The sequence below is a fragment of the Meriones unguiculatus genome, chromosome 1, assembly GCF_030254825.1.
Source record: "Meriones unguiculatus strain TT.TT164.6M chromosome 1, Bangor_MerUng_6.1, whole genome shotgun sequence".
Lineage (NCBI taxonomy): Eukaryota > Metazoa > Chordata > Mammalia > Rodentia > Muridae > Meriones > Meriones unguiculatus.
The window spans coordinates 23498225-23522940 of record NC_083349.1 but is presented as its reverse complement, the minus strand read 5'-3'; the positions used below and the strand labels follow the sequence as shown (position 1 = coordinate 23522940).

The 24716-nt window shown below is 50.4% G+C and overlaps 1 protein-coding gene across 1 annotated transcript in view; it reads left to right on the top strand.

The window, feature by feature from the left end:
• Positions 1-8336: 8336 nt before the first annotated feature.
• Positions 8337-24716, top strand: part of LOC110544115 (uncharacterized) — a gene marked incomplete at its 5' end in the record, with an annotated part of 34555 nt that continues 18175 nt past the window's right edge. Inside the window, 6 exon segments of the mRNA XM_060365149.1 lie at positions 8337-8475; positions 8478-8549; positions 8552-8620; positions 8623-9011; positions 20009-20086; positions 20761-21024. Coding sequence (XP_060221132.1) covers positions 8337-8475; positions 8478-8549; positions 8552-8620; positions 8623-9011; positions 20009-20086; positions 20761-21024 — 1011 coding nt within the window.

Here is a 24716-nt window from a genome sequence, read left to right as displayed (position 1 = left end):
CTGAGAGGGCAAAGGGCTGTTCTTGAGCCACCAGGGGAGAGGGTCTGAGCTCTCAGAAAGGTGTCAGGCCTTCTGGTGGGTCCTCTGAGTTCTTCAGCTTCCGGCCTGTCTTCTTGGTACAGGCTCCACTGAGGAACTGAGTGAGTCCAGGAGACACAGTGATAGGCTCCTTGTTTTCTCAGAGCTCAGAAACGGGCAGGCCTGCTCAAGCACAAAACAGGTCCTGGACAGGCAGTGATGGTCCCTTGCAGCGACTGGGAACTTGGCCTGGAAGCTAGACTGCGGGAACAGATTAGAAACGTTAAGAATCATGACATTTTTATTTGTGACACAGTGGACATGTGAAGGTCAGACGACAGCTTCCAGAGTCCTTTTTAACTCTGTGACCTGGGGACAGACCTCGGGTCACCAAGGACACAGAGCAAGTGCTTTCCCCCACTGAGCAATCTTGTCAGCTCTATTGGTTTATTTTGAAGCAAGGTCCCTTGTAGCCAAGGCTAGCCTCAAACTCACCATAAAGCCAAGGCTGGCTTTGTACTTTTGATCCCCCAACCTCTAGCTACCAGATGCTGGGGATACAGGAGAGTGTTAACACACCTGACCTTTGACCTTCTTGGCCTGGCCTCCAGGGCTGTGAGTCAGCTTCTCAGGTTTCTCATTTGGGGTCACTTGTGACAGAAGACATGGGAATCTCATGTGCTTGGAGGGTTTCAGCTGGAGTGGGGACCACCCAGCAGGACAGCAACATTATCACCCTGAATCACTGACTAGAGAATAGGAGGCACAGCCACAGCCTGTCCTGAGGAAAACTCAAGGAGGGCAAGGCTGCCTCTCCTTGCACTTGTGTGGATGCCCCTTCTCTGACTGCACCATAGGTGCTCAGGAAACACGCATTGCTCGTGGGTCAGCACGGACAAGTGTGAGAGAACAGATTTGGAAGCACAAGCCGCTGCAAAGGGTCAGACACAGCAATGCCCCTGGCTCAGGCTCTGCCTTTGTTTGCTGCCTGTATTTCCCTGCTCCCCCTGCCTCCCATGTGCCTGTTTCACACCTTGCCCATCCTTTCCCTTCCATTGGTTGTACAGGCAGAAGGACAGCCTCGAGCCACACTCTGTGATGGCTGCCTACACCCTCCTGCACTTAAAGCCTGTATCCCCATCCATCGAAGGACTTGCCAGACTTGATGAAGTGACAGGGAGGGGCATCCAGACCACACTGTGGACCAGAACCACAGTCAGGCTGGGAAAATCTGACCAAAAAGAGCTCGGGTGACATCACTTGTTGGTTGGGGTTGGGGGTAGCTCCTAGCCAATTAGCTAGCTCCCTCATGGAGGACCTACATTCTGGACCTCTCTATCAGGGAAGGCTCTGTCAGAGGGGCCCCAGTATGAAGGTCAACATGGAATGCATAGGCACATGCCAGGGCTTGGCACTCATTCAGCCTCAGACAGCATCTGCCCGGCTATCTTGCTCTAACCCCCCCCCCAGACTTTCAGGACCCCCTTATTTTCTCTCCATCCTCTGCCCTCTGTGGGCAGAGCCACTCCGCCCGTGTCCAGGGGTCTTGGGTCTTCTGGCTCACAGCTGGTGGGTCTGGGACTCGCTGTACCCTCAAGCAGCCTCATTTCTACCTGCTCAGCTCTGGGGAGCAAGTTTCCCATCCAACACAGCTTCATCTGTGCTCCTTCTGTCCTCAAATAGTTCACAGCATGGCTGTGCAGTGCAGACAGCTGCCTGATGCTCGGTTACAAAATGGAATGTGTGTTCATTAGGGCAACCTGGGGATGGAGATGACACAGGAGGCCTGATTCCTGCCCAGGATTGAGCTCTGGGCTTGACCGAGGATCATCTTCAGCTTCTGGCAAGGAAGAAGGCTGGGGGCAGGCTGGGGGAAGAAACCCTGCTGGGGAAATGGGGCCTCATGGCTGTGTTAATGGCGAAGCATTGAGGTGTGCAGAAAACACTGTGTCCCCAGCATATCTGGGGCGGGGCCGGATATGGACAAGGCCATTTATCTTACAGATGAGGAGAGCAAGGCTACCTAGGCCAGAGACAAGCTGGGACTGACAGCCAGTGCTGCAGTCTCCCAGGTCACAGCTTATGCTCCAAGTCCAAACAGCACTCTGAAGGAGACAATGGATGCCCACACAGAGGAGGCCAGGGCCTGAGTGTCAAAGCTACAGTCCCTCCTCACTTAACCTGAGGGAGAATCACTCTCCTCCTTTGAGCTCACTTCCCTCCCCCACTCCCACATTTTCCCTCTCCCTCCTTTCTCTCTCTCTCTCTCCCTCTCTCACTGAACAAGTGGCATGACTTACATGTGGCTCTCAGTGAACAACCGTAAAAGGAACTTTTATTCCCGTTACAATTGTTGTCTGGGAGGCTTCCTACCTCCTCTGCTAATGTAGGCCTAGTCCTAGAAGCTTCTAGTTGCCTTACAATCTAACCTAGACTTGGAACATTTTCAGCCTCTGAGATTTACTGCTCACCCTTTCTTGTTCTTACTGAGCTCTGGGCTGGCTCACATGCTCTCTCCCAGCTAACTTATTCAATCTGGCTCTTCTCTCAGCCTCTGAATTGCTCTGTTTGGCCCCAAGCAATCTGCTCTAATCTCCTGGCTCCTTCTCATTTTCTGGTTCATTCAGTCTTCACCTGAGTTCTCTCTCTAAAACCTAGCTCTCTATTACTGTCCCAGGAAAACTGCCTCTTCCTCCTTCTCTCTCTCTCTGCCCATTAAGTAGCTTCTTTCCCCTCTCCTCGAGAGAGTTTAGTATATCCTATTCTGTCAAATCATTCTCTGATTTGTCACCTTTTCTGCCACTCAAACATCACTTTTAAACATGGGTACTTCCTTTTACAAACTAACTTTACCTTCATTGTTTGGCATTAACCACTATGCCTGGACCTAAGCTTTTCTTTGCCTGAACCTTGCTCTATACCAGGCTGGTCTTGAACTCAGAGATCTGCTTGCTGCTGTCCCCTGGGATTAAAGGCATGTCAGATCACACAGATCTACGAGGTCTTGGGATGTACTCTCTTGCCAGAACAGCCATGTTCTGAATTAAAATTCCTCTACAAACAATTTTGTGAAGTAGGTTTTATCCTTCCATCTTTACTTAGGTTCCTAGGATCAAACTCATGCTGATCCTTTGGGGTGCTTTATCCCAAGAGAGAACCTTCACACATAACCGATTTGCCCTTATCATCATGCTAGAGAACAGCATGTATAAAATGTCCACAGTCAGAGGCTGGGGGGTTAGCTCAGTCAGTCAAAGGCTTGCACTGCAGGCACGAAGGCCTGAGTTCAATCCTAAGCAACCACATAACAATCCAGGTGCATATGTGGTGGCACACTCCTGTAATCCCAGCACGTGGGGACGCAGAGGCAGGCAGATCTCTGTGAGCTTGAGGCCAGCCTGGCCTACAAAGCGAGTCCAGGACAGCCAAGGCTACACAGAGAAACCCTGTCTCGAAAAAAAAAAAATCCAGATGCAATTTCATATGCTTGTAATCCCAGCACTGGGGAGGCAGAAACAGTGGGCTCTTGGGAGCTCATTGGCCAAGCAGCCTAGCTTCATGAACTGTGGGTCCCAGTGTGAAAACCTATATCAGCACTTGGGAGGCAGAGCCAGGCAGATCTCTGTGAGTTTGAAGCCAGCCTGGTCTACACAGTGAAATACTGTCTCAAAACAAAACCTGTATCAAAAAAAAAAAAAAAAAAAAAACAAGGTGGAGCCAGGCGTGGTGGCACATGCCTTTAATCAGAACACTCAGGAGACAGAAGCAGGTGGATCTTCACCACTTCAAGGCCATCCTGGTCTATAAAGGGAATCCAGGACAGCTGGGGCTATTACACAGGGAAACCCTGTCTCAAAACAAACACACAAACAAGGTGGATGGTACCTAAGGGACAATGCTTAAGGTTGACCCCTGACACACAAACACACACACAGATACACACACCAGGACAGACAGAAGGTGAATTCTGTTTCCACTCCTTGCTAGCTGAGTGATATCAAGCAAGTCATTCAACCTCCCTGTGCCTTAATTTCCTTGTCTGTTGAATAAAAGTAAGAGCTCTCTTCTCACAGGGATGCTGGGTTCCCGGAGTTAATAAATGTAAAACATCAGAGCAGTTACTGAGCCCAGGGTTCTTAGTCACCAATCCCAGAGAAGTCTCCATGTGCTACTAAGGGCAAGAACGCTTCCTGAACCTCAGCATCCACCTCTGGGAAACGAGTGTTGTAACAGCTCCTGGCTGCAGGCACCTGGGCATGCCTTGGGTCAGGCCACATGCTGTGCCCCACAGGGTCAGCCCTTGGAAGTGCCTGCCCTTGGCAAGCCTTGAGGAAGTCTGGCACTCAAAGCCTGGCGTGTCCTCAGCTCACCTTGGCTATGCCTGGCCATGGCAGGGCTACGGGTGCCAGGGAGAAGCTTTCAGGATCCAGGAGCCTGGGCCCAGCAGGCTGCAGACCAGATGGCAGCACTGGACCTCCCAGGAGGAGTCTTCCCTCAGTGCCTGTGAGGGAGCATGTATGACAGGAAGGCAGACACTGGCTCCTCTCTGCCCCATCCCCACTGTGCCTGCCACTGACCATCCCTGAGGTACCACAGCTCCAGGACAAGCAATCAGTCCACTTACAAGACTCACCCAGCCAGTGAGGCTCTCAGACACGATGAGAGGCAGATCTCCCCTCGACACCCACTTAGGTCACTTCCCTGAGGATGAAGCAAGCAGCTACTACTTTCCAGTGGAGGGTGTAGAGATGCCCAGAGAAGGAAGGCCAGAGAGATCTCCCCCAAGGGACACAGATGAGCTTCAGAAAACTGTTCTGGAGTGACAGCTTGGAAAGATTCCCTGGGGCTGCCCAGCTTTGAGGATGATGGATGAAAAATCCCCTGGGAAAAATGAGAACATCTTATGTTTCTGTTTTCCAGACTAGGGTCTCCAGGAGCTAAGGATGCAGCGTGGTTATGAGCACTTGATGATCTTGCGGAGGGAGGAATTTGGTTCCCAGCATCCACACAGCAGCTCACAACTGCCTGTATTGCTGGTCCCGGAGATTCCAGTGCCCTCTTTGGTCTACACAAAACACACACACAGAGATATACACACACACAGACATACACACACACACACGCACGCACCACATTCATGGGCAAATAAAATAAATCTGAAATAATAATAATCAGTGAATATTTATTGCACCAAATTAAGGTGGAACCATCAGGAGGACTGGAAAAAAAATTCTAGTGTGTGTTACAGGGAGCAACATGAGGGCACTAAGTCTTTGCTTCCACAGTGTGAAGTCAGTAGATAACAGGATGTCCATGTTTGAAAAGCCAAGAAACTGTGATGCCAGCATGTTGTCTAGAAAAAGGACCCCTGAGGAGGGACCTGACAGAGCTCCTGCCTGGGAAGGATGAGATAAGCCAAAGGGTTCTTTCCTAAACCCTAGATTACTGGATTTTCACAAGTAGGTGTACTTCTTTTTTTTTTTTTTTTTCTAAGCAAGGTTTCACTATGTAGAACAGGCTAGCCTGGAACTCTAGCTTGGAACAGCTTCCTAAGTGCTGAGATTAATGGTGTGGGCCAGCATGCTTGGCCCAAATAAGGTGAATTTTTTAAACTTGTTTTTATTTCATGTACATTATATGTGTGAGAGCATCAGATCTTGGAGACAGAGACAGTGAGCTGCTATGCAGATGCTGGGAATTGAACCCCGGTCCTTTGGAAGAGCAACCAGTGCTCTTAACCACTGAGCCATCTCTCCAGCCCAAACAAAGTAAGTTTTAGTAAATGTATCTTGTGGACCTGAAAGGAAAAGTCTGTAATCTCAGCACTGGGGAAGCTAGGGCAGGAAAGTCAGTCCTTTAAGTGAGTCAATTGGAGGCTAACCCTGGCTGTGTGAGCTCTCACATAGTCTCAAAAAGAATTAGACCAAACAATGTATGGGGGTCTCAGGCATGACTCAGTGAGAGAGCAGCTGGCCTTGCCTGTGTGAATCCCTGAGTTCTGTTCCCAGCACCGCAGAAAATGGAATCCCATGTATCCAGACTAGGTCTGTGAGTGTGGCTGCAAGCTGTAACAGTTTGGTGCTACTTCTGTCCTGTCCCACCACAAAGCAAGTTTCCCTCCCGCAAGGACCTGACCTAGACCCCTTCCCCAGGAGGATCAGAAGTGGGCTGGGATGCTTGGTGTCCTGGCCTTCCCAGCTGTGGGGAGAGGAAACGGTTGCCTCTGTATATATGGAAATCCGTGGGCAGGTTTATTTGCTGGGAAGTCTGGGCCACTTCCCCTGTGGGCACTAGACATATGCCCTGCGGGGGCCAGGAATGGTCTGTTTGAGGGGGACTGAAGCCAGGGAGGAAAACCACTGCAGAGCTGGTGCTAAAAGTAGCCTGGCCAGAGAGGGGCCCACTAGGATGACTAGAGTATTCTGCAACTAGGCAGTTAGGCCCAGGGTCAGACAGGCCTGATGTGCATCTCTCGTGACTTGATCTTACTGCTGTGGTGTGGTTAATGCTAGAAGAGTCTGCTCTTATCTTTCAAATAGAGACAACAGCACCAAGCGAATAGGGTATTTTGAGGAGTCAAAAGGAGAGACATAAGGAAGATCTTAGTATAGGCTCTGTGTTCTAGGCAGGCTGGCTACTTAGCATCTATCACAGCTGCAGCTTACTCTCCCCTAAATGACAAAGGGACAGCTATGGAGGGAAGGAACCTGTCAGACTTCTATGGAGAAAGGCACAGTAAACAGGAACAAAGGGGCAGCTTTAGGTGGCAAAGCCTGACCGGCGCTCTCCCAGCCAGGTGGCCATGGACGATGTCAAGGATAAAAATGGTGTTTTCCCTGTGGTCCTCACCCCCAAACCTACAGCCCTAGTGTAATGAGAAGAAAATATCTCAGGCAAGTCTGTGAGATAGAGTCTCACAAAATAATTAGATGAAACTGTGATCAAAGAAAGTTGGTTACAAAATAAGGGACTCAGGAACCAGAGATGGCTCAGCACTTGCTGTCAAGCCTGAAGACCTGAGTTCAAGCCAAGGACACAGCAACTTCCACCAGTTGTCCTCTGACCTCTAAACTATCTCAAAAACCAAACAAGGAGCTACACAATTGGCTCCGTGATTAACAACACTGGCTGCTCTTGCAGAAGACCTAGCACCCACATGGCAGCTCACAACTAGCTGTAACTCCAATACCAAGGGATATGATGCTCTTTCCTGGACTCCACAGTACCAGACTTGCACAGGGTACACATTTGTCCATTCAGGCAAAAATACTTATCAGTCTCTATCTATCTATCTATCTATCTATCTATCTATCTATCTATCTAATAAGAATAAACCTGGGCAGTGGTGGCACACACCTTTAATCCCAGCATTCAGGAGGCAGAGGCAGGCAGAGCTCTTGAGTTGAAGTTAGCCAAGACTACACAGAGAAACCCTGTCTCAAAACCTAAAAAAAAAAAAAAAAACATTAAAACAAAACAAGCAAACTGCAATAAAACGGTGTACTGGGCTCTCTCCTCCTCTGTGTTTGAGAGACAGCCACATCTTCATGTGCAGTGCCAGCCTCATGCCTGAGACATGATGGTGAAGGGCAGAGTGAAGGGATTTGGCCATATGGGTGCCTGGTTACCAGAGCCTCCTTCAACTCTGGAACAGTGGAGATTGTTGCCATCAGTGACCTCCTCACTGACCTCATTCAACCTCATGGTCTACGTGCCCCAGTATGACTCTACCCCTGGTAAGCTGAAAGCACAGTTGAGGCTGAGGATGGAAACCTGTCTGCTGGGGTTGGTCTGGTGCTGTATTCTAATGCTAATTACTGGCCCCCAAGGTCTCCTTGCCACCCAGATGAGCACATTCTCACATATACCTGTCTTGTTGTGTAAGCCTTGCTCTACCTCATTTAAAGTTGATTGGTTAATTAAAAAATGAATGCTGAAGCTTGTGATTTGGCAGAAGAGAGGGAGGTTCCCAGGCCTGGCATCAGGGGATCATGAGGCAGGTAGAGAGAGGAAGAAGGACAGAAGACAGAGTAGGAAGATCTGATGGAGCAGATCACACCCAGGAAGAAGGACCTGTTGGAAAGTAGCGTGGGTCACATAGCTGAGAGAGAGCGAAATAGCTTAAAGGGTTGAGATCTGTCCAACTCCAATGCTTTAAGCTCGTGAATAAATCATAGTCTCAGTGTGTGGTTATGTGGGAAAGTTGCTGGTTGAGGAGTAACTAAGACTTTACTAATATATGGGTGAATATTCATTAAAAAAATTCTTCTGCACTTGTCATCAATGGAAAGGGCATCTCCACCTTCCAGGAGTGAAATCCCGCTGACATCATATGGAATGAGACTGGTACCAAGTGTGTTGTGGGTTCTACTGATGCTTTCATCACCATCGAGAAGGCTGAAGCCCACTTGAAGAATGGCATCGTTATCTCTGCCCCTTCTGCCGATGCCCCCATGTTTTGGTGGGTGTGAACCATGAGAAGTGTGGCAGCTCACTCAAGACTGAAAGCAATGCTTCCTGCACCACCAACTGCTCACACCCCTGGCCAAGGTCATCCAGGACAAGTTTGGCATTGTGAAAGGACTCATGACAACGTTCAGGGCATCGCTGTCACCCGGAAGACTGTGGGTATCCCCTCTGGGAAGCTGCACTGTGATGGCCATGAGGCTACTCAGAACATCATACCTGGAATCAGTGCTGACAAGGCTACGGAGAAGGTCATCTCAGGGCTTAACAAGAAACTCACTGGCCTGGCCTTCCCTGTTTCTACCCTCGATGTGTACGTGGTAGACCTGACATACCTCATGGAGAAAGCTGTCAAGTGTGATGACATCAGGAAGGTGGTAAAGCAGGCATCTGATGTCCGAATAAAGGGCATCCTGGGCTACAACGAGGACCAGGTTGTCTCTTGAGACTTTAACAGTGATGTCCACTCTTCCACCTTTCATGCTGGGGTTGGCATTGCTTTCAAGGACAACTTTATTTGCTTGCAGGTGTGTGTGTGTGTGTTTTCAAGACAGGGTTTCTTTACGTGGCGTTGGCTGTCCTGGAACTCACTTTGTAGACCAGGCTGGCCTCAAACTTCAATGACAACTTTGCCAAGCTCATTTTCTGATATGACAGTGAATATGGCTAAAGCACCAGTGTGGTGGACTACATGGCCTACAAGGGCCTGGACCCTCCATCTCAGAAAGAACACAAGAGGCAGGGAGAGGCCCTGGAATGCTGAGGGTCCCCTGCCCCATCCTATCCCCAACGCTGAGCAGCTCCCCTCACAGTTTCCACCCAAGACTCCCAGAAGAAGGAGGGGGGCTTAGGGAGCCTTACTTTTTTGATACCATCAATAAAATTTACTGCACCCACCTCACCTCCTGTAATCTTTATGTCCGCTCCAGAGTTTCTTCTCCAGTGTTATTTAGGAAACAACAAGGAAAAGAATGTTTGCACGTGATCATTACAGACACAAGGATCCCAGGCCTCACTATAGAGCACACATCAGCAATAAGACAATACGTTTGCTCTTGGTTGACGGAAGCCATGGGTGTGCAAGCTGCAGGTACAGAGGGCTGCGCACACGAAGGAACGTCGGAAAATGCTCCAGTCTGTATCCTGGCACGCACCTTTCTTTCATGGGCAAAGTATAAGAAAGATAGGGCCTTCACCTGAGCTGTGTAGGCGAGTATGCCTTTGAAGTTATTTTGAGGTTTGCTTTCATTCCATTTTGCCCTGCACCCATCCCCTACCCTTGCCACCTGCCTGGCCTTTGCCTGCACTGTCTCCTGAGAAAGCAGATGCAGGGGATAGACAAGACATTGCTCAGCTTCCGTTTTTATTTTGTTTTGGTTTGCTGTTGTTTTTGTTTTGGTTGGTTGGCTTTTGAGACAGATTCTCACTATGTAGGGCTGGCTGGCTTTGAACTTGTTTCAGTTCTTCTGTGTCTGCTTCCAAAGTTTGATTAAAGGTGTGAACCATGGAATTTAGGTTTGTTTGTTATTTTTATTTTCAGGTGTGTGTGTGTGTGTGTGCGCGCGCACTCATACATGAGTACAGGTGTCCAGGAAGCCAGAAGAAGGCATTGGATCCCCTGGAGCTGAGTTATCATTTGTTGTGAGCTGCCCAAGATGGACGCTGGGAACCAGGCTCCAGTTCTCTGCAAGAATAGTACAGGCTCTTAACAGTGAGCCTTCTCTCCAGCCCATTAGTTTCTTTTTTGATTAGTTTTGTTTTTGGATTTCTTAATTTCTTATACTACATTTACTTATGGGGTACTTTTGTGCCACAGTGCATTGTAGAGGTCAGGGCACAAGTTCCTGGAGTTCATTCTCTCTCTATCTTGTGTGTCACAAGGATCAGACTCAGGCCATTGCACTTGGCCGAAAGTGCCATCTTGCCAACCTCTGTGTGAACCTTTGAATGCCCAACTTTACCTCTGGCTTCCAAAGCAGACTTTTCCATGCCCAAACAAGAACACTTTGGGCAAAAGCTGCCTCCAGAGGAGCCTTTGAAGGAAAACGAGAGGCATGCCACAGAGGGCTCACTGCCCAAGATTTGAGCAGCTGCCCAGGGTGGGGAATGTGAGTGGGTGTGTGAAGAGGCTGGCCCCTTTCCCTATATCCAGCTGCCAGGTGGCCTGCTATGCTCCCAAGACCACTGTCCCTCAGACCCATCTCCTCAGGTTCTGCCTCCTCAGGAACACAGGATGCCTAATGCTTCAAGAGAGGGTCTTAAATGGGTCTAATTTAATACTAGACTGATTGGGAGACTGGGTCTGGGCTCTTAAAACTCAGAAAGCTTCAGGGGCTCCCCCTCACCACCCTTTCACCCTATGGAAGCAAAAGTGGCCTCAGGCCCCCTGGAACTAGAAATTTAGGTGGTTGTGTGCAACCGTGCAGGTGCTGGGAGACAAACCAAAGTCCCCTGCAAAGGCAATAAGTCCTCACTCCTACTGCTGTGCTGCCTCTCTAGCTCCCAGCTTATTTTGGGGGAGGGGAGGTTGTTTGAGAAAAAGAGTCAGGAAGACAAACTAAAGCAACAAGCCTACCATTGGGAGGCTGAGGTCAGAGGCTCAAGAGTTCAAGGCCAGTCTATACTACAGAGTAAGATCCCATCTCCTCCAAAACAGCAGACACGAAGTAAAGTGAACCCAAAGTGAAGAGGCAGCCGGGGAGCAAACTTAAGGGGCAGGGGCAGTGTTAGGCAAACTCTATCTCAACATGACAGTACAGGCACGGCTATCTCAGGGTGTTCTGTGTCTATGCTGTCAACTCTCTACAGAATGAAAATATGAGGAGGGGCGGGCAGCTCAGGAGATGGCTCGGTGGAGAAAGCACGTCCCGTGCCAGTGGGAGGACTGGACACACTGAACACACAGAAACCAGGCGTCCTGCCTGTAATCACAGGGCTCATGAGGCAGGCACTCGGTTCCCTGAGACCAGCTGGCTGGCTGGATTAGCCAAACTGGTGGGCTTCCGGCCTGGTGAGAGATCCAGTCAATCAAGCGGAAAGTGAGGAAGACACCTGACATCAACCTCTGGCCCACACACAATTTCACATACGTGGACACACATATGCACACACACAACACACACATGCATGGGGTGGGGGCATGAGGGGAAACCTGCATCTCTGCTGACAATCAGACTCTCCTGTCATTGTTCTCTAAAACCTACAGGAGTAGTCCATGGGGGTGGGGGTTGTTCTCTGTGTAGCCCTGGCCATCCTGGAACTCACTCAGTAGACCAGGCCGGCCTCGAACCCAGAGATCCACCTGCCTCTGCCTCCTGAGTGCTGGGATTAAAGGAGGCATGCGCCACCATCCACCAGGACAAAGCCTTCTCTTGAGACTGACACAGACTGAATTCTAGGTGTTATCCGGAGAACCGTGTTTGGGCATTTTCTTTCTTTCTTTTTTTTAATTTTAATTTTATTGTTTCATGTGTATGGGTGCTTTGCCTGTCTGTCCACCGTGTGTATGCAGTGACTGAAGAAGTGTAAGAAACAGCGGATGTGAATTTTTTCTATCTTTTACCATAAAAAACGTGTAGGACAAGGGCTTCAACTCTTTTCTCCCTGATAGAGTGAAAGTGTTATGCAAATATTTAAATCGCTCTACCCACTAAAACATCTGTTCACACATGCTGTAGTCCAGGAATTTGATGCCCTGCAGCAGTGACCCCTTCTTCTTGAAGCAATGACCCTCATCCCCTTCCTTACTTCCTGTGTGCCATTCTTTTCAGACTAGCCAATTAAATTAAGGCTGTTTGGTCCAGTCTCAGCCACAGCCACTGTCTGAGTTAGAACAAAAACCAAATGCACTTCTAGTCTTTGCGAATGACCTCTTTCCAAGCAGACCCTCATGATCAAGAGTGGAGTTTGCCTTGTCCGGGCACTTGAGTTAGAGTGGTGGTCTCTTTCTTTGTGATCCACAACTTATGTCTATTCAAACCCAGAAGAGGTCAGACCCCCTGGAACTAGAGTTAGAGATGATTATGAGCCACTATGTGAACATGGAGAATCAAACCCAGCTCCTCTGGAGGAGAAGCCTTTACCTGAGGGATGGCGTCACAGAAGTAGAGCAAGGAGCCAGGCAGCCAGCCAGACATTAGAGGCTTTGAAAGTCATTAATCGTAATAATATAATCCCTCATAATTAGCAGCTTGTGAAACTAGGACCTGAAAGTATGGAACTTTGATTACTGTCGAAAAGAGTAAAATCCGAATCTTTTCCCTGGCGGGAGGAACCATGGCTTTCTAACTGTCCAAAAGATCATAAGATTACTATCTAGCAAGAGGCTTTCTGGTAAAACAAAACAAAAACAAAACAAACAAACAAAAAGAAAGAGACATACTATTGGCCCCTCCCTAAGTTGAATTAACTCAATGAGCCTGTCAGTCATCTGTTCAGGAAAACTCCCTTCAGAGATGCTATGTATCCCAAAACTTTAAGAAATAGCATTAAACCAGGCAGTAGTGGTGCACACCTTTGATTCCAGCACTCTGGAGGCAAAGGCAGGTAGAGCTCTGAGTTCAAGGCCTGCCTGGTCTATAGAGTAGATTCAAGGACAGACAGGGATACTCAGAAAAACTGACTAAAAAACAAAACAAAAACAATTTTAATTTAATTTAAAAATAAATAAATAGGGCTGGAAAGATGGCTCAGAGGTTGAAAGCACTGACTTGACTACTCTTCCAGAAGTCCTGAGTTCAAGTCCCAGCAACCGCGTGGTGGCAAATAAGCATCTGTAATGAGATCTGGTGCTCTTTTCTGGCGTGCAGGTGTACATGCAGGCAGAACACTGTACACATAAAAAGTAAATAAATCTTTAAGAATAAATAAATAGTATTAAAGGTTCCCTGAGATGATTAATCTTGGTTGTCAGATGAGGAATCTCCTCCAACAGACTGGCCTCTTGGAAGGCTAGAGAGATGGTTCAGCAGTTACAAATGTGTACGGCTGCTTTTGCAGAAGAGCCGAGTTCAGTCCTCAATACCAACACAGCTATTTACAATGTCTGTCACTCCAGTTCCAGGGCATCTGATGCCCTTTTCTGCCCTCCGTGGGCACCAGACACGCATATGATGTACACATTCAGACATTCAGGCAAACATTCACACACAGAAAATAAAAATAAATACATCTTTTTAGTTGGCTTGTGGGGCTGGAAAAATGCCTCAGCAGTTAAGAGTACTTGTTCCTGTGGAGGACCAGGGTAGCTGCCAGCACCCAGTCGGTGGCTGATGATCATCCATAGTCATGTACAAGGTGCACATACATGCAGTTAGACATTCACAGAAAACACTCATACACATGAAATAAAATAAATAATCTGAAAAAGAGCTTTTGGTTGGCCTGCGGATGTGTCTACCGCACATTTTCTTTTCTTTCTTTCTTTCGTTCTTTTCTTTTCTTTTTTTAAAGACATGATTTCTCTGTGTATCCTTGGGCTGTCTTGGACTCACTTTGTAGACCAGGCTGGCCTCGAACTCACAGAGATCCACCTGCCTCTGCCTTTCCAAGTGGCATGTGCCACCACCTGGCTCTTCTATAGGGCTTTTTTTTTTTTTTTTTTTTGACTGCTAATCAAAGTAGGAGGGCCCAGCCCACAGAGGGTAGCATGCCATCCGTAAGCACATGGATTTGGGCTGTTTTTAAGAAGGATAGCGAGAAGCAAGCCTTACAGCAAGCTGGCAAGCACCTTTCCTCCGGGAATTGGCCTGAGCTCCTGCCCTGAGTTTCCCCCAAGGATACAGGTGACCTGGAGGCATGAGCCCTCTGTCCCCCAAGTTGCTTTTGGTTATGGTGTTTGCCACGCCAGACAGAGCAAACTGGGATACTGCCTAGCTTGTAGGTCTATAGCGTGGTCTCCCTGGGCACTGTCTACTCTCTCCCCTCAGGGGGGGCCCTCCACAGTGGCCGCTCTGATCACTGCCCCCCACTCCCACACAAGGGCACCTCATGTTATCCCGCCTGGCTTCTACACCGTGTTCTATGTCTCATCTGAAGTCACTCCCCAGAGATAGCAAGGACCAGGATCCCGAGGGGAGGCCGCAGCAGAGTCCCAGGAAGCAAATGAGCTGGGGTAAAGGAGGAACCAGAACTAGGTGTGAAGGTTTATGGTGCCAAGTGGCCAAGTAAGAGACAGGCTGGAGCCAAGACCCGGGTTTATGAAGAGGCAGATGTGGTCCAGGAGGTAGGAGACAGAAGGGAACCCAGCAGGAAGCCAACACACACTGCGCTGTGATCCCCAAAAGGCTACCCCCAAGACAAGGCAGAACCCTCCCTGATCAGGTCCTGTGGGAACCTCAGAGCCACCACCCTCTGGGGGTCACAGCTGGGTGGGGGTCTCTGCCCGGTGCTCCCTTCAAACTCCTCCAGGCTTTCTATTTTTACAGAACTCTCAGTTCCTGAGTGGGAGGCCGTAATAAGGGCGTGGGAGAGGGAGAAGGAAGACTGCTTCTCTATGAAGAGACTGGGTTTGCGAGGAGGGTTTTTCCTTCTCAGTACTCGGGGAGAGGTGGGGACACTTCCTCCCCCATCCAGAAGAGCTGCACCCATAGCACTTTTCAAAAACGGCTGTTTAGTCCATTTCTCTCTCTCTCTCTGTGTGTGTGTGTGTGTGTGTGTGTGTGTGCGTGCGCGCACATATGCCATGGTGTACATGTGGAAGTCCAGACAGTGATCGTTCATCAGCTCCTTACTTATTATTACTGTTATTGTTGGTTTGGATCCCACCTCTGCCATCTGCTGGCGCTTGTTCTTGCCCATGCTTTCCAGCCTCTCTGGGCTTCTGCTTCTCATGGGTAAATAGGGGCTGTTCAAGGGAACCTTGTCATGAGGATGTTGGGAGGATTACATGAGTCAGCACACTGCCCGGCACAGGAAGATTTTATGTGTGTGGGCGGCAAATGGGTTCTTGATTTTGTGTGTGTATAACAGGGTCCCACTATGTAGCCCAGGCTGGCCTTGAACTCACAGAGATCTGCCTGCCTCTGCCTTCTCAGCATTGGGATTAAAGGCACCGGCCACGGTGCCTCCTCTGTTTTTTTGTTTTGTTTTGTTTTGTTTTGTTTTGTTTTGTTTTGTTTAATACTGGCAAAGCTGCTGGCAGATGACAGCTGAAAGCACCTGGAGATGAGTAAGGCATGACATCAGGTCTTCAAATACCCAGCATCCAGTAGGAGTAGCCGAGAATGAATAATTCCAGAATAGATGCTGAACATGACTATCCTGGTGGGAGGCACAAGCACCAAAGAGTGACGTAATCTGCTTGTTGGAGCGAGTATGGAAGACTTTTCATGCTTTTTATTTTATTTGAGACAGGGTTTTTCTGTGGTGTCCTGACTGTCCTGGACTCACTCTTGATCCACCTGCCTCTGCTAGCATTAATGGGGTACACCATCCTACCCAGCTGCAACAGGACAGGGTTTTTTGAAGGACTGAGAAAAGTGTGATTGAGACCTTTGGGGAAAAGCAGACTGAGAGAATCTCAAGCAAAAGGAACGAAGACTGAGCAGAGTGTGGAGACAGGGAAGGGTTCAGTGTGTCTAGGGAGCAGTGAGTGAGGCGGGTTTTTGGCTGAGGCTTCAAGCATATGGCCTGAGGGATGGTGAGCAGCTGAGTGACAGGTGAGAGGGACTGCAATGGAGCTGTTTACCCGGGCGTTCCTGACTTATCCCCAGATAGGTAGAGAAAGTGTTTTGTTATCTTCTAGGCTGGAAAAAGAAACAGAATCCTAGGAACTACCATCAGGAGGAATCTTCCACATGTATAAATTGTGTGTCTGCACATGTATGTGTATGTGTGGGTACCTGTCTGTGCACCTGTGTGTGAACACATAGGGGTGGTCAGGGGCCACTCTCGGCTGTTGTCCCTCAGGTAAGCCTTCCATTTGAGTTTTTCAGATTTTTATTTCTTTCTTTCTTTATTTTGGACTGTCCATGGCTGCCCTGGCTGTGTAGACCAGGCTGTCCTTGAACTCACAGAGACCTGCCTGCCTCTCTCTGCCACCCAAGTGGTACAACTAAAGGTGTGCATCCTGCCTTTAGTTTTTATTTTTAAATTGTGTGTGAATGTGGGTACGTATGTGCACCTGAGTGCAAGTGCCTGTGGGAGGCATAAGAGGTGACCGGGTCCCTTGGAGCTGAGCTTAGAGAAATCGTGAGCCACTCAACAAAGTGGGTGCTGGGCGCTGGGAACCGAAATCAGGTCCTCTGGAGGCTCGGGACACGTTCTTAACCACTGGCCTGTCTCCAGCCCCCTGCTTTGTTTGTTTGGGTTTTTTTGTTTTGTTTTGTTCTTCAGACAGTCCCTCACTGGCTGGAGTTTACCAGTTAGACTAAGCTAACTGGCCAGCTAGACCCAGGGAGCTGCCTGCCTCCGCCCGCCTAGTGCCGGCATTACAAGTGGATGTCACCACGCTTAGCTTCTTTACGTGGGTTTGGGGGATCGAATTCAGGCTACACACTTTCATGGCAAGTATTTTACCCACTGGGCTATCTCAGCCAGTCTCCTTTCTTTCCTCATCATGGAAACACCTGGGCTCATTCTGCTCTGATCCCGCCTCACGGGCAGAAGAGGTCAGCGTAACTTGTGATCACCTCACCCAAGGCTGGCCGGGTTCCAGCTCTGTGGGGAACACAGACTGGAGCCCAGACGGGGACAGTGTCCGGGCAGTGGGCCTTGAGATAGAGCTTTAGGTGGGCAGTGCCTGAGCCTTATCAGCCCTAGGGTCTCCTGAGCTCAGCCCTGAGCTCATGCCCTCTGTCTTGCCAGGCCCCTTCCGGCTCTATGCTAACTGGCTGCCCAGACACCCTGCAGCAGACACCTGTCACAATTTTAAGGAAATTTCCTAAATGTCACCACTTTCACCTGTTTTATGTTGCTTACTATAAATTGAAGGTCACGTTGGGAGTAAAAGAGGTCATGATTTGAAGCCAGGATTATGAGCTCCATGGTGCCAGTCAGGGCTGCGCACTTTCCTATCACGGCTTGTCTCTGAGTATTTTTATAATTACATGAAATAATGACCCTTACACAGAGGCAAACACTATCTACATTTCATTATTGTTTGTCTTGTTTTGAGACAGGATCACCTATACAGCCCTAGCTGGCCTCGAACTCCCTATGCAGCTGGGGATGATCTTAAGCTCCTGATGCTCCTGCCTCCATCTCCTAAGAGCTAGGATTAGAAGGGTGCTGCCACACTCTACTCCTAAATTCCATTATTATTGTTTCAAAGGAGATATGAAGAGGCGGTGGTGGTGCCTCCCGACTGCTGAGGATGTGCCAACGCCACCCAATTCACCTGCTGCTTGAGAGCAGACCAATGGCTTCCCTGTCATCCTGTAGAGGAAGGCGTGGAGTCGGGCGGGGCAGAGAACCCATTGGCCTGGTGTGTGAATTCAAGTTCCATCCGCCTGATCTGAGAAGTATGCGTGAACACTACAGAGCTGGGCCATCAAGGGTTATTTCAACAAGTGGCCCCGGGGTCTGGGAATGGCCCACATTCCAGTCCTGTCTCCAGACAATGGTAGCCCAGGGTTTGGCTAGTCCTCTGGAGGCAAAGCCCACGCTACAGTTGCATGGGTCTCACAAGGAGCCCTTTGGACTTTCTTACCTGTGGTGTCCCTGTGCTTCACGGAGCTGCTTACATTGAGAAGCCTGACCCTCCATCTACCTGGCTTATAACCTGGGCTCTATTTTTGTTATTATTACATTTTATTTAGTTAGTTTTTGTGTTTATGTGTGTGGAGGTCAGAGGACAGGTTTCTGGAGTTTGTTCTGTTCTTCCACAATGTGGAGCCTCGGGATGAACACGAGTGATCAGGTTTCAGCGCCCCTGCCCACAACCTTAGGCCCCAAGGGACCTTCTCTTGCTGAGGACATCCCAAAAGTCCAGAGAGTTTCTGGCCAGAGTTGATGTCTTCTCTGAGGCCACTGTAGTCTGAACACTCGAAGAGCTTGCAGGGGAATCACACACGGCAAGGGACCCCAGCAGAGTGTGGGCTCTCTGGAGCAGCAGTAGGAGGGGTGTTCCCAGATGAGAGCTTGATCCTGAGCATGACTTGTGTGTAATTCCTAGTGTCTCAGGTCCCCAGTGGCCTCATTACTGAGACTTAAGTGTGCCCATCCCTCCCTTGTCCATGCTGGGGTCCAAGCTCCAATCCTCCAGTACTTTGGTCACTTAACAAGCATTCACTGTGAACCTGTCCCACGCTCAGCACTATCTCAGCATCTGTCCCAAGCACCACAAGGAAGAAGACTGTCAAAGTCAGTCCAAGCATAGAACTAAGCACAGGGATGCTAGCCAGGAGTGGTGGATCAGGCAAGAGGATCAGGAGCTCAAGGACAGCCCTTTAATCCTCCACTGGGGAGGCAAAGGCCAGCAGGCCTCTGAGGCCAGCATGGTGTATATAGTGACTGTTTAAAAACAAAACAAAACCGGACAGAGTTCTCAGCGTGAGCAGCGGAAACACTTTGCAGAGAGATGTACTAACATGCAAGAGGCTTGAGGCAAAAAATGGCGTGGCAGGTGTCAAGAACACCCGAAGGCATGGGAAGCAGGGCCTTGGCATGATGGGTGAGAAAGGCCAGCAGGACCCTCTCACTAGGATCTGTGGGGCACAGGAGGCATTTGGCTTCTAGTTCAAGGGCAGCCCTGTGGTGGCACTAAGCTGGCTTTTGCATCGGAGCATATCACACAGGCGAAAACCCGCCTCAGCAAAAAGAAGGTGAGGGCCAGTGAGACGGTTGGGTAGGTAAAGGCACTGGCTGCCAAGCCTGGCGACCTGCACGTGCAGCTCTTGGTGGGCTTTCTTGTCTCCAGTTTGGAGCCGCTGCCAGCGTTCTTACCTGTGGATGTGCGTATGGACTTGTCTGTGGTGCCTGAAGGGTTTCTAGTGAGATTTCATTTCAAGGTCATTGCAGTTAGGGCATCCCCCTCGGAGTCACGCGAGAAGTGAACCAGCAGATGCTTTTCTTTGGCTCCTCCAACAGAAGCCCTTTGAAGTCTGCCTCAGTCCCTGGGCCTTCGTGTGCTCATCGAACATGGACTCAGGAGCTGAGGCTGGAGCAGTGGCTCTTGGAGAGGACCCGGACTCAGTTCCCAGCATCCACTTGGGGTAGCTCACCTGCAACTGCAGTTCCAAGGGGCCTGTCATCCTCTTCCGGCGCTTGCTTGCATAACTAACGCTGTTTCTTTTTTCTTTCCGGTCCCGAAAATGCGGTGGAAACGATGGTGCCCACGGAAGCGAGGGTGAAGTCGCAGCCTCCTTTTGGTCTTCTGGACGAGGCTTGCTCTCCGTCCTGCTTTCCCACAGCCCAGCCTTTCCACATTTGTCTCTCCCGTGAGAGTCTCAACTTCTCCCCCAGACCCCAGATCGCCCCGAGACAGACCTAGTCAGGTGCCTTCCCAGCCGGCAGTTCTGTGTCCAGAACCCATGTCCTCCGCCCCTCCCCTCTGGGTGCAACACCCGGTCCCTCTCCCTGCCAGACTGCGCAGGCAGGGAAGGGACCTTGTTCCCGGAAGATGGAAGATCGCCCACGGCCTGGCACAATGCCGAGAGCCTGGGTGAGGGCGTCATAAATATCTCCTGAATGATTCATTCATTCCTCTGGAAGAGGAAATTAAGACACTTCAGAGGTTAAAAAAGAAAGGCTTTGAGTCAGGTGGTGATTCCGGCAACAGGGAGGCAGAAGCAGGTGGATCTCTGTGAGTTAGAGGTCAGCCTGATCTACATAGTGAGTTTCAGGACACCCAAAGCCATATAGTGAGATCCCGTCTCTAAATAAATAAATAAATAAATAGATAGATAAATAAATAAATAAATAAATAAATAACGGAGTGACCACGGATGAGGTCATTGCAGAGTTTACAAGCAATGATTTCGGTAAGCGACCTGGACTGGTATACCCTAGAGTCACAATGCAACCAAGGAAGGGAGTATTAGTCATCCAGAGAAGGAAATACCGCTGACTGCACTGCATGCAGTTGGCCTGCCTTTTCTAGGCTCCTTTGAGTCCATTTCACAGATTAAGAAACTGAGGGTCTAGAAGCAGAACAACATAAAGGGGGTAAGGTACGCCCCTGGCCCCTACTCGGCTCCCTGCCCAAAGCGTCCACTGGCCTGCGCAGACCGGGCTTTGGGCTTGGCGGACCCTCAGGACCCTCCCGCCTGGGGATCTCCCACTCAGATCCGCTCCCCAGAGTAGGGAGAGCGCTCAGGGTTGTCGCTTTAAATTCAGGAAGGAGCGGGCGGGCGGGCAGGCGGCGAGCCCAAGAGGGAGCGCGCGGCGGGCTCCTGGGAGCGTGCCCGGACTGCGGCGCTGCTCCACTCGGCCGCCTGGCGCCGCGGGGCCCGGATCGGTTCAGCGGGGCTCGGGTGCGACACGGGCGCCCCGCGACCCTGCGGGGGTGGCATAGCCTTGCGAGCCGACCGCGGGAGGCCGGCGCAGGAGCGGAGGAGCAGACCCCGGAGGCGGCCCCGCGGCCCCTTGGCGGAACCCGGGGTGAGTAGGCACCCGGCCCCCTCCCGGAGCGCGGCAGGGGCGAGCGCCCCGGGCACTGAAGGACGCAGGCCGCACCTCTCCTTGGACCCGAAACGCGGGAGGTCGGGGGGGGGGGGGCTCACACTCAGTGTGTCTGCACACCAGCGCGAGGCGCGGAGCGCGCCCGGCGCCCTTCCCAGGCCCAGCCACTCCGCGCACTGCGCAGCGCCTGGCGCCGGCCCGCCTGGCCACCCTGTGCACACACGCGGTTCTCCCTGCTGTTTAGACGCCTCCCCTGAGCCCGCACGCCGCACACGCCCCTCACCTTCGCACTTGGCACCTTGGCTGTCCTAACTGTCCCTGACCTGGCCTTCCATCCCGCCGGGGGTCCCTGGTCAGTCCCCTCCCCAACTAATGGTCCCCAGATCCGAAGAAGGGCGTGAGGGTCTGCAGGAACTGTCAGCGTGAGTGGCGGGGGGCGTCGCACCTCCTCTGCAGGAGGCCTGCGGCTGCGGGAAGGGGACCTTCCTTGAAGCTGTGTGTCGACTGGAGCTGAACTTGGGGGCAGCGAAGGGCACTGTGGATGGAGGGGCCTGAGCCTGTCTCCGTGGTGGGCATGCTGCATGAAATTGACTGGAGTTCAATCTCCAGCAGCCATATGCTCCAGCACTGGGGAGGCAGAGACAAGCCCTTCCCTGGGCTGACTCCCCAGAACTGCCTAGACTAATCCTCAAGTGAGAGACCCTGTCTCAAAGAACAAAGTAGAGTCGGGTGTGGTGATGCACCTCTAACCCCAGTACTTGGGAGGCAGAGGCAGGTGGATCTCTGTGAGTTCCAGGAGTTCAGGACTACACAGAGAAACCCTGTCTCAAACAAAACAAAACAAAACAAAACAAAAAAGTAGACAGCTCCCAAGGAAAACCTGAGGTTGACTTCTGACTTCTCCATACCCACACACACATATACCCATCCATACACAGTCATGTAGACACTCATAAAATAGAATTCAGGGCCTGGAGAGATGGCTCAGAGGTCAAGAGTACTGGCTGCTTTTCCAGAGCATCTGAGGCCCTCTTCTGGCCTCTGTGTGTACAGGCACACACACGGTACACAGCCATACACACAGGCAAAACAACCTCCCCCCCCAACACAAAATACATAAATATTTAAACAAAAAACACACTGGCAGGTTGAGAGTGATGCTCCCATGATTGTTCTGCACACAGAAACCTGGGGTCTGTTTCCATGCTTTGGCCAGGCCTATAAGCACAGCAGCTGCTATTCACTAAGTTCTCTCATTCTAAGCCTCTCATTCCACCCTCCTGGCACTCTCACAGGGTAGGCACGACCTTGAACTTCCACCTTTCCGTTGCTAGGACTATGGGTGTATACTACCACATGCAGTTTTATCCAGTGCTGGAGAGTGAAACCCAAGTCTTCTTGGATGCTAGGCAAGCACTCTTCCAACAGCTCTACTTTCCAAGCCCAGTGGTAAGCCCCTTTTATAGATAGTGCTACTGAGGCTCAGAGAGAGAAACTAAGAAAATTGTTTAAAGCCGTGAGTCAATGAAGGGGCTAATCTGAAATTCAAACCTAGGGATGGCTTGATCCCCTGAAGGCTCTTGGACATCTTCCTGTTTCCTCTTCCGTCTACGTAGGCAGATGTGCCCTGGCTTCAGGGACTTGGTAGCAGTGCTGGGAGTTCTAGCCCGGGATGTACTGAGCAGTCCTTCATACCTTCCCAGATATCACAGTTCCTGTGGGGAAATAAGGGAAGTACATGTTTAGGATTGTGGCGTCTGAGCTGGAGCAGCCGTGGTTGACCCTAACCCCCACATACACATGTATATCAGAAGCCGGAGGCTTGATGCCCTCTGAGGCTCTGCTGGCACTGTGCATGCTGTAGCATGCCTTGCTTAGTCTTTGCTTTTTGTTGCCAGCCTCTGCCAGATGTGCAGCAGAGAACCCTGCAGGCCTTAACAGAATCGCAGCAAGGCTGAGGCAGGCTGGAATGTGTGTTCTCACACTGTGTTTAGTGAACCCAAAACCACTTCTGCTGTGGGCTGGGCCAGCCCCAGACTTCTGCAGCAAGCATTTGAGACCTACAGTTCTCAGGCAGCTTCTTGGAAACCCTGTGCTTATCCTCCATAAGACATGGTGGTTTAGGAGCTCAGAGCCAGACAGCCTTGAGTGAACGCTGCTTAGCTAGGTGGTGCATTAACTCCACAGCACTCTGGTCTGCAGAGCAGACATGACTCTAATGCCTTGCTAAGAGAGTTAAATGGGGTCAAATATGCATAGATGCTTAGAATTGTGCTTGGTGCGTAAATGTACCCAGAGAGGTTGGCTGTTACCATTATCTCAAGCCCAGGGCTCACTCAAGCCAAGATGGGTGAAGCCTTTTTGTCTTAGCCCTGCCTCCCATCACCATGACAACTCTTTATCTCATCAATGTGGGAGCAACATCAGGAGAACCAGGAGCCGGCTGCATACCCTCATCTGCCCTGCATCACAAGGCCGTGTACCCCAGGACCTATGTGTGCACGACCAGCTTCTTGACTCCAGTGCCGGAGGGAACATCCTCCCCCAAAATGCCTACAGTCTCAGTTTCACTCTCTCACTGACCCCTGACCCCACAGAAAGCCTGCAGAATGCTTGGAAGGGTTGGTGAGGCAAAGCACAATGTGTTTGAATCATGTGGGCATATTTTTGTGTGTGTATGGATTATATTTAAAAGTGAACAAGCTGGACATATGGGCTTGAGTTACATGGGATCGGCTGAGCCTAGCAGTTCCAGGCCAGCCAGGGCAACATGGTCAGACCCTGTCTCAAAATTAATGAGTGCTGGGGATGTCGTTCAGAGGTGGAGTGCTGGCCTCGGATGCTGAAGTCCTCTGTTCAGTCCCTAACCTCAGGTAAAACTGAGTGGAATGGCACCTAACTGTAACCCCAGGCCTCAGGAGGGGAAGGCTGGAGGGCTGGAACCTCCACTTCAATGTTCAAGGTCATTATCAACTACCTATGGGCTTTGAGGACAGCCTGGCACATGAGACTGTCTCAACAAAAAGTTAATCAATTTTTAATTTTTAGTGGGTAGAGGGAGAGGGAGGCAGAGGGCCAGGAATTCCAGGTAATCCTGGGCTGCTTGGGGAGCTGGAGGCCACCCTTATCTACAGAGTAACTCTGCCTCTCAGAATCCAAACAAACCTGGAGACTGGTGAGATGGCTCCCGGTGGAGGGGCCTGCTGCCAAGCCTGATGACCTAAATCCAGGCCCTGGAGCCTACGCTAGGGGAAGTAAAAGACTGACTCCAGCTAGTTGCCGTCTGACCTCCACACATACCCCCCCAGACATAATAAATAAATAAAGTAATGAAAAAAATTTTGCTATTATTTGGCTTTTTTTTTTTTTTTAATGTTTTGAGGTTTTATTCTTTAATGTGTATTCGTGTTTTGCCTGCACGTGTGTGTGTGCCACATTCATGCCTGGGGCTCTTTGAGGTCAGAAGAGGGCACTGGATCCCCCTGGGACTGGAGATCCAGACAGCTGTAAGCTGCCTAGTAGGTGAGAATAAAAGGCAGAGCAGCAAGTGCTCTTCACCACTGAGCCCGCTGAGCCTCTCCAGCCCCATCCAGCTTTCTTTACAGACATGGGTCCTAATTAGGATTTCTACTACTCTAATGAAGCACCACGACCAAAGCAGCTTGGGGTTG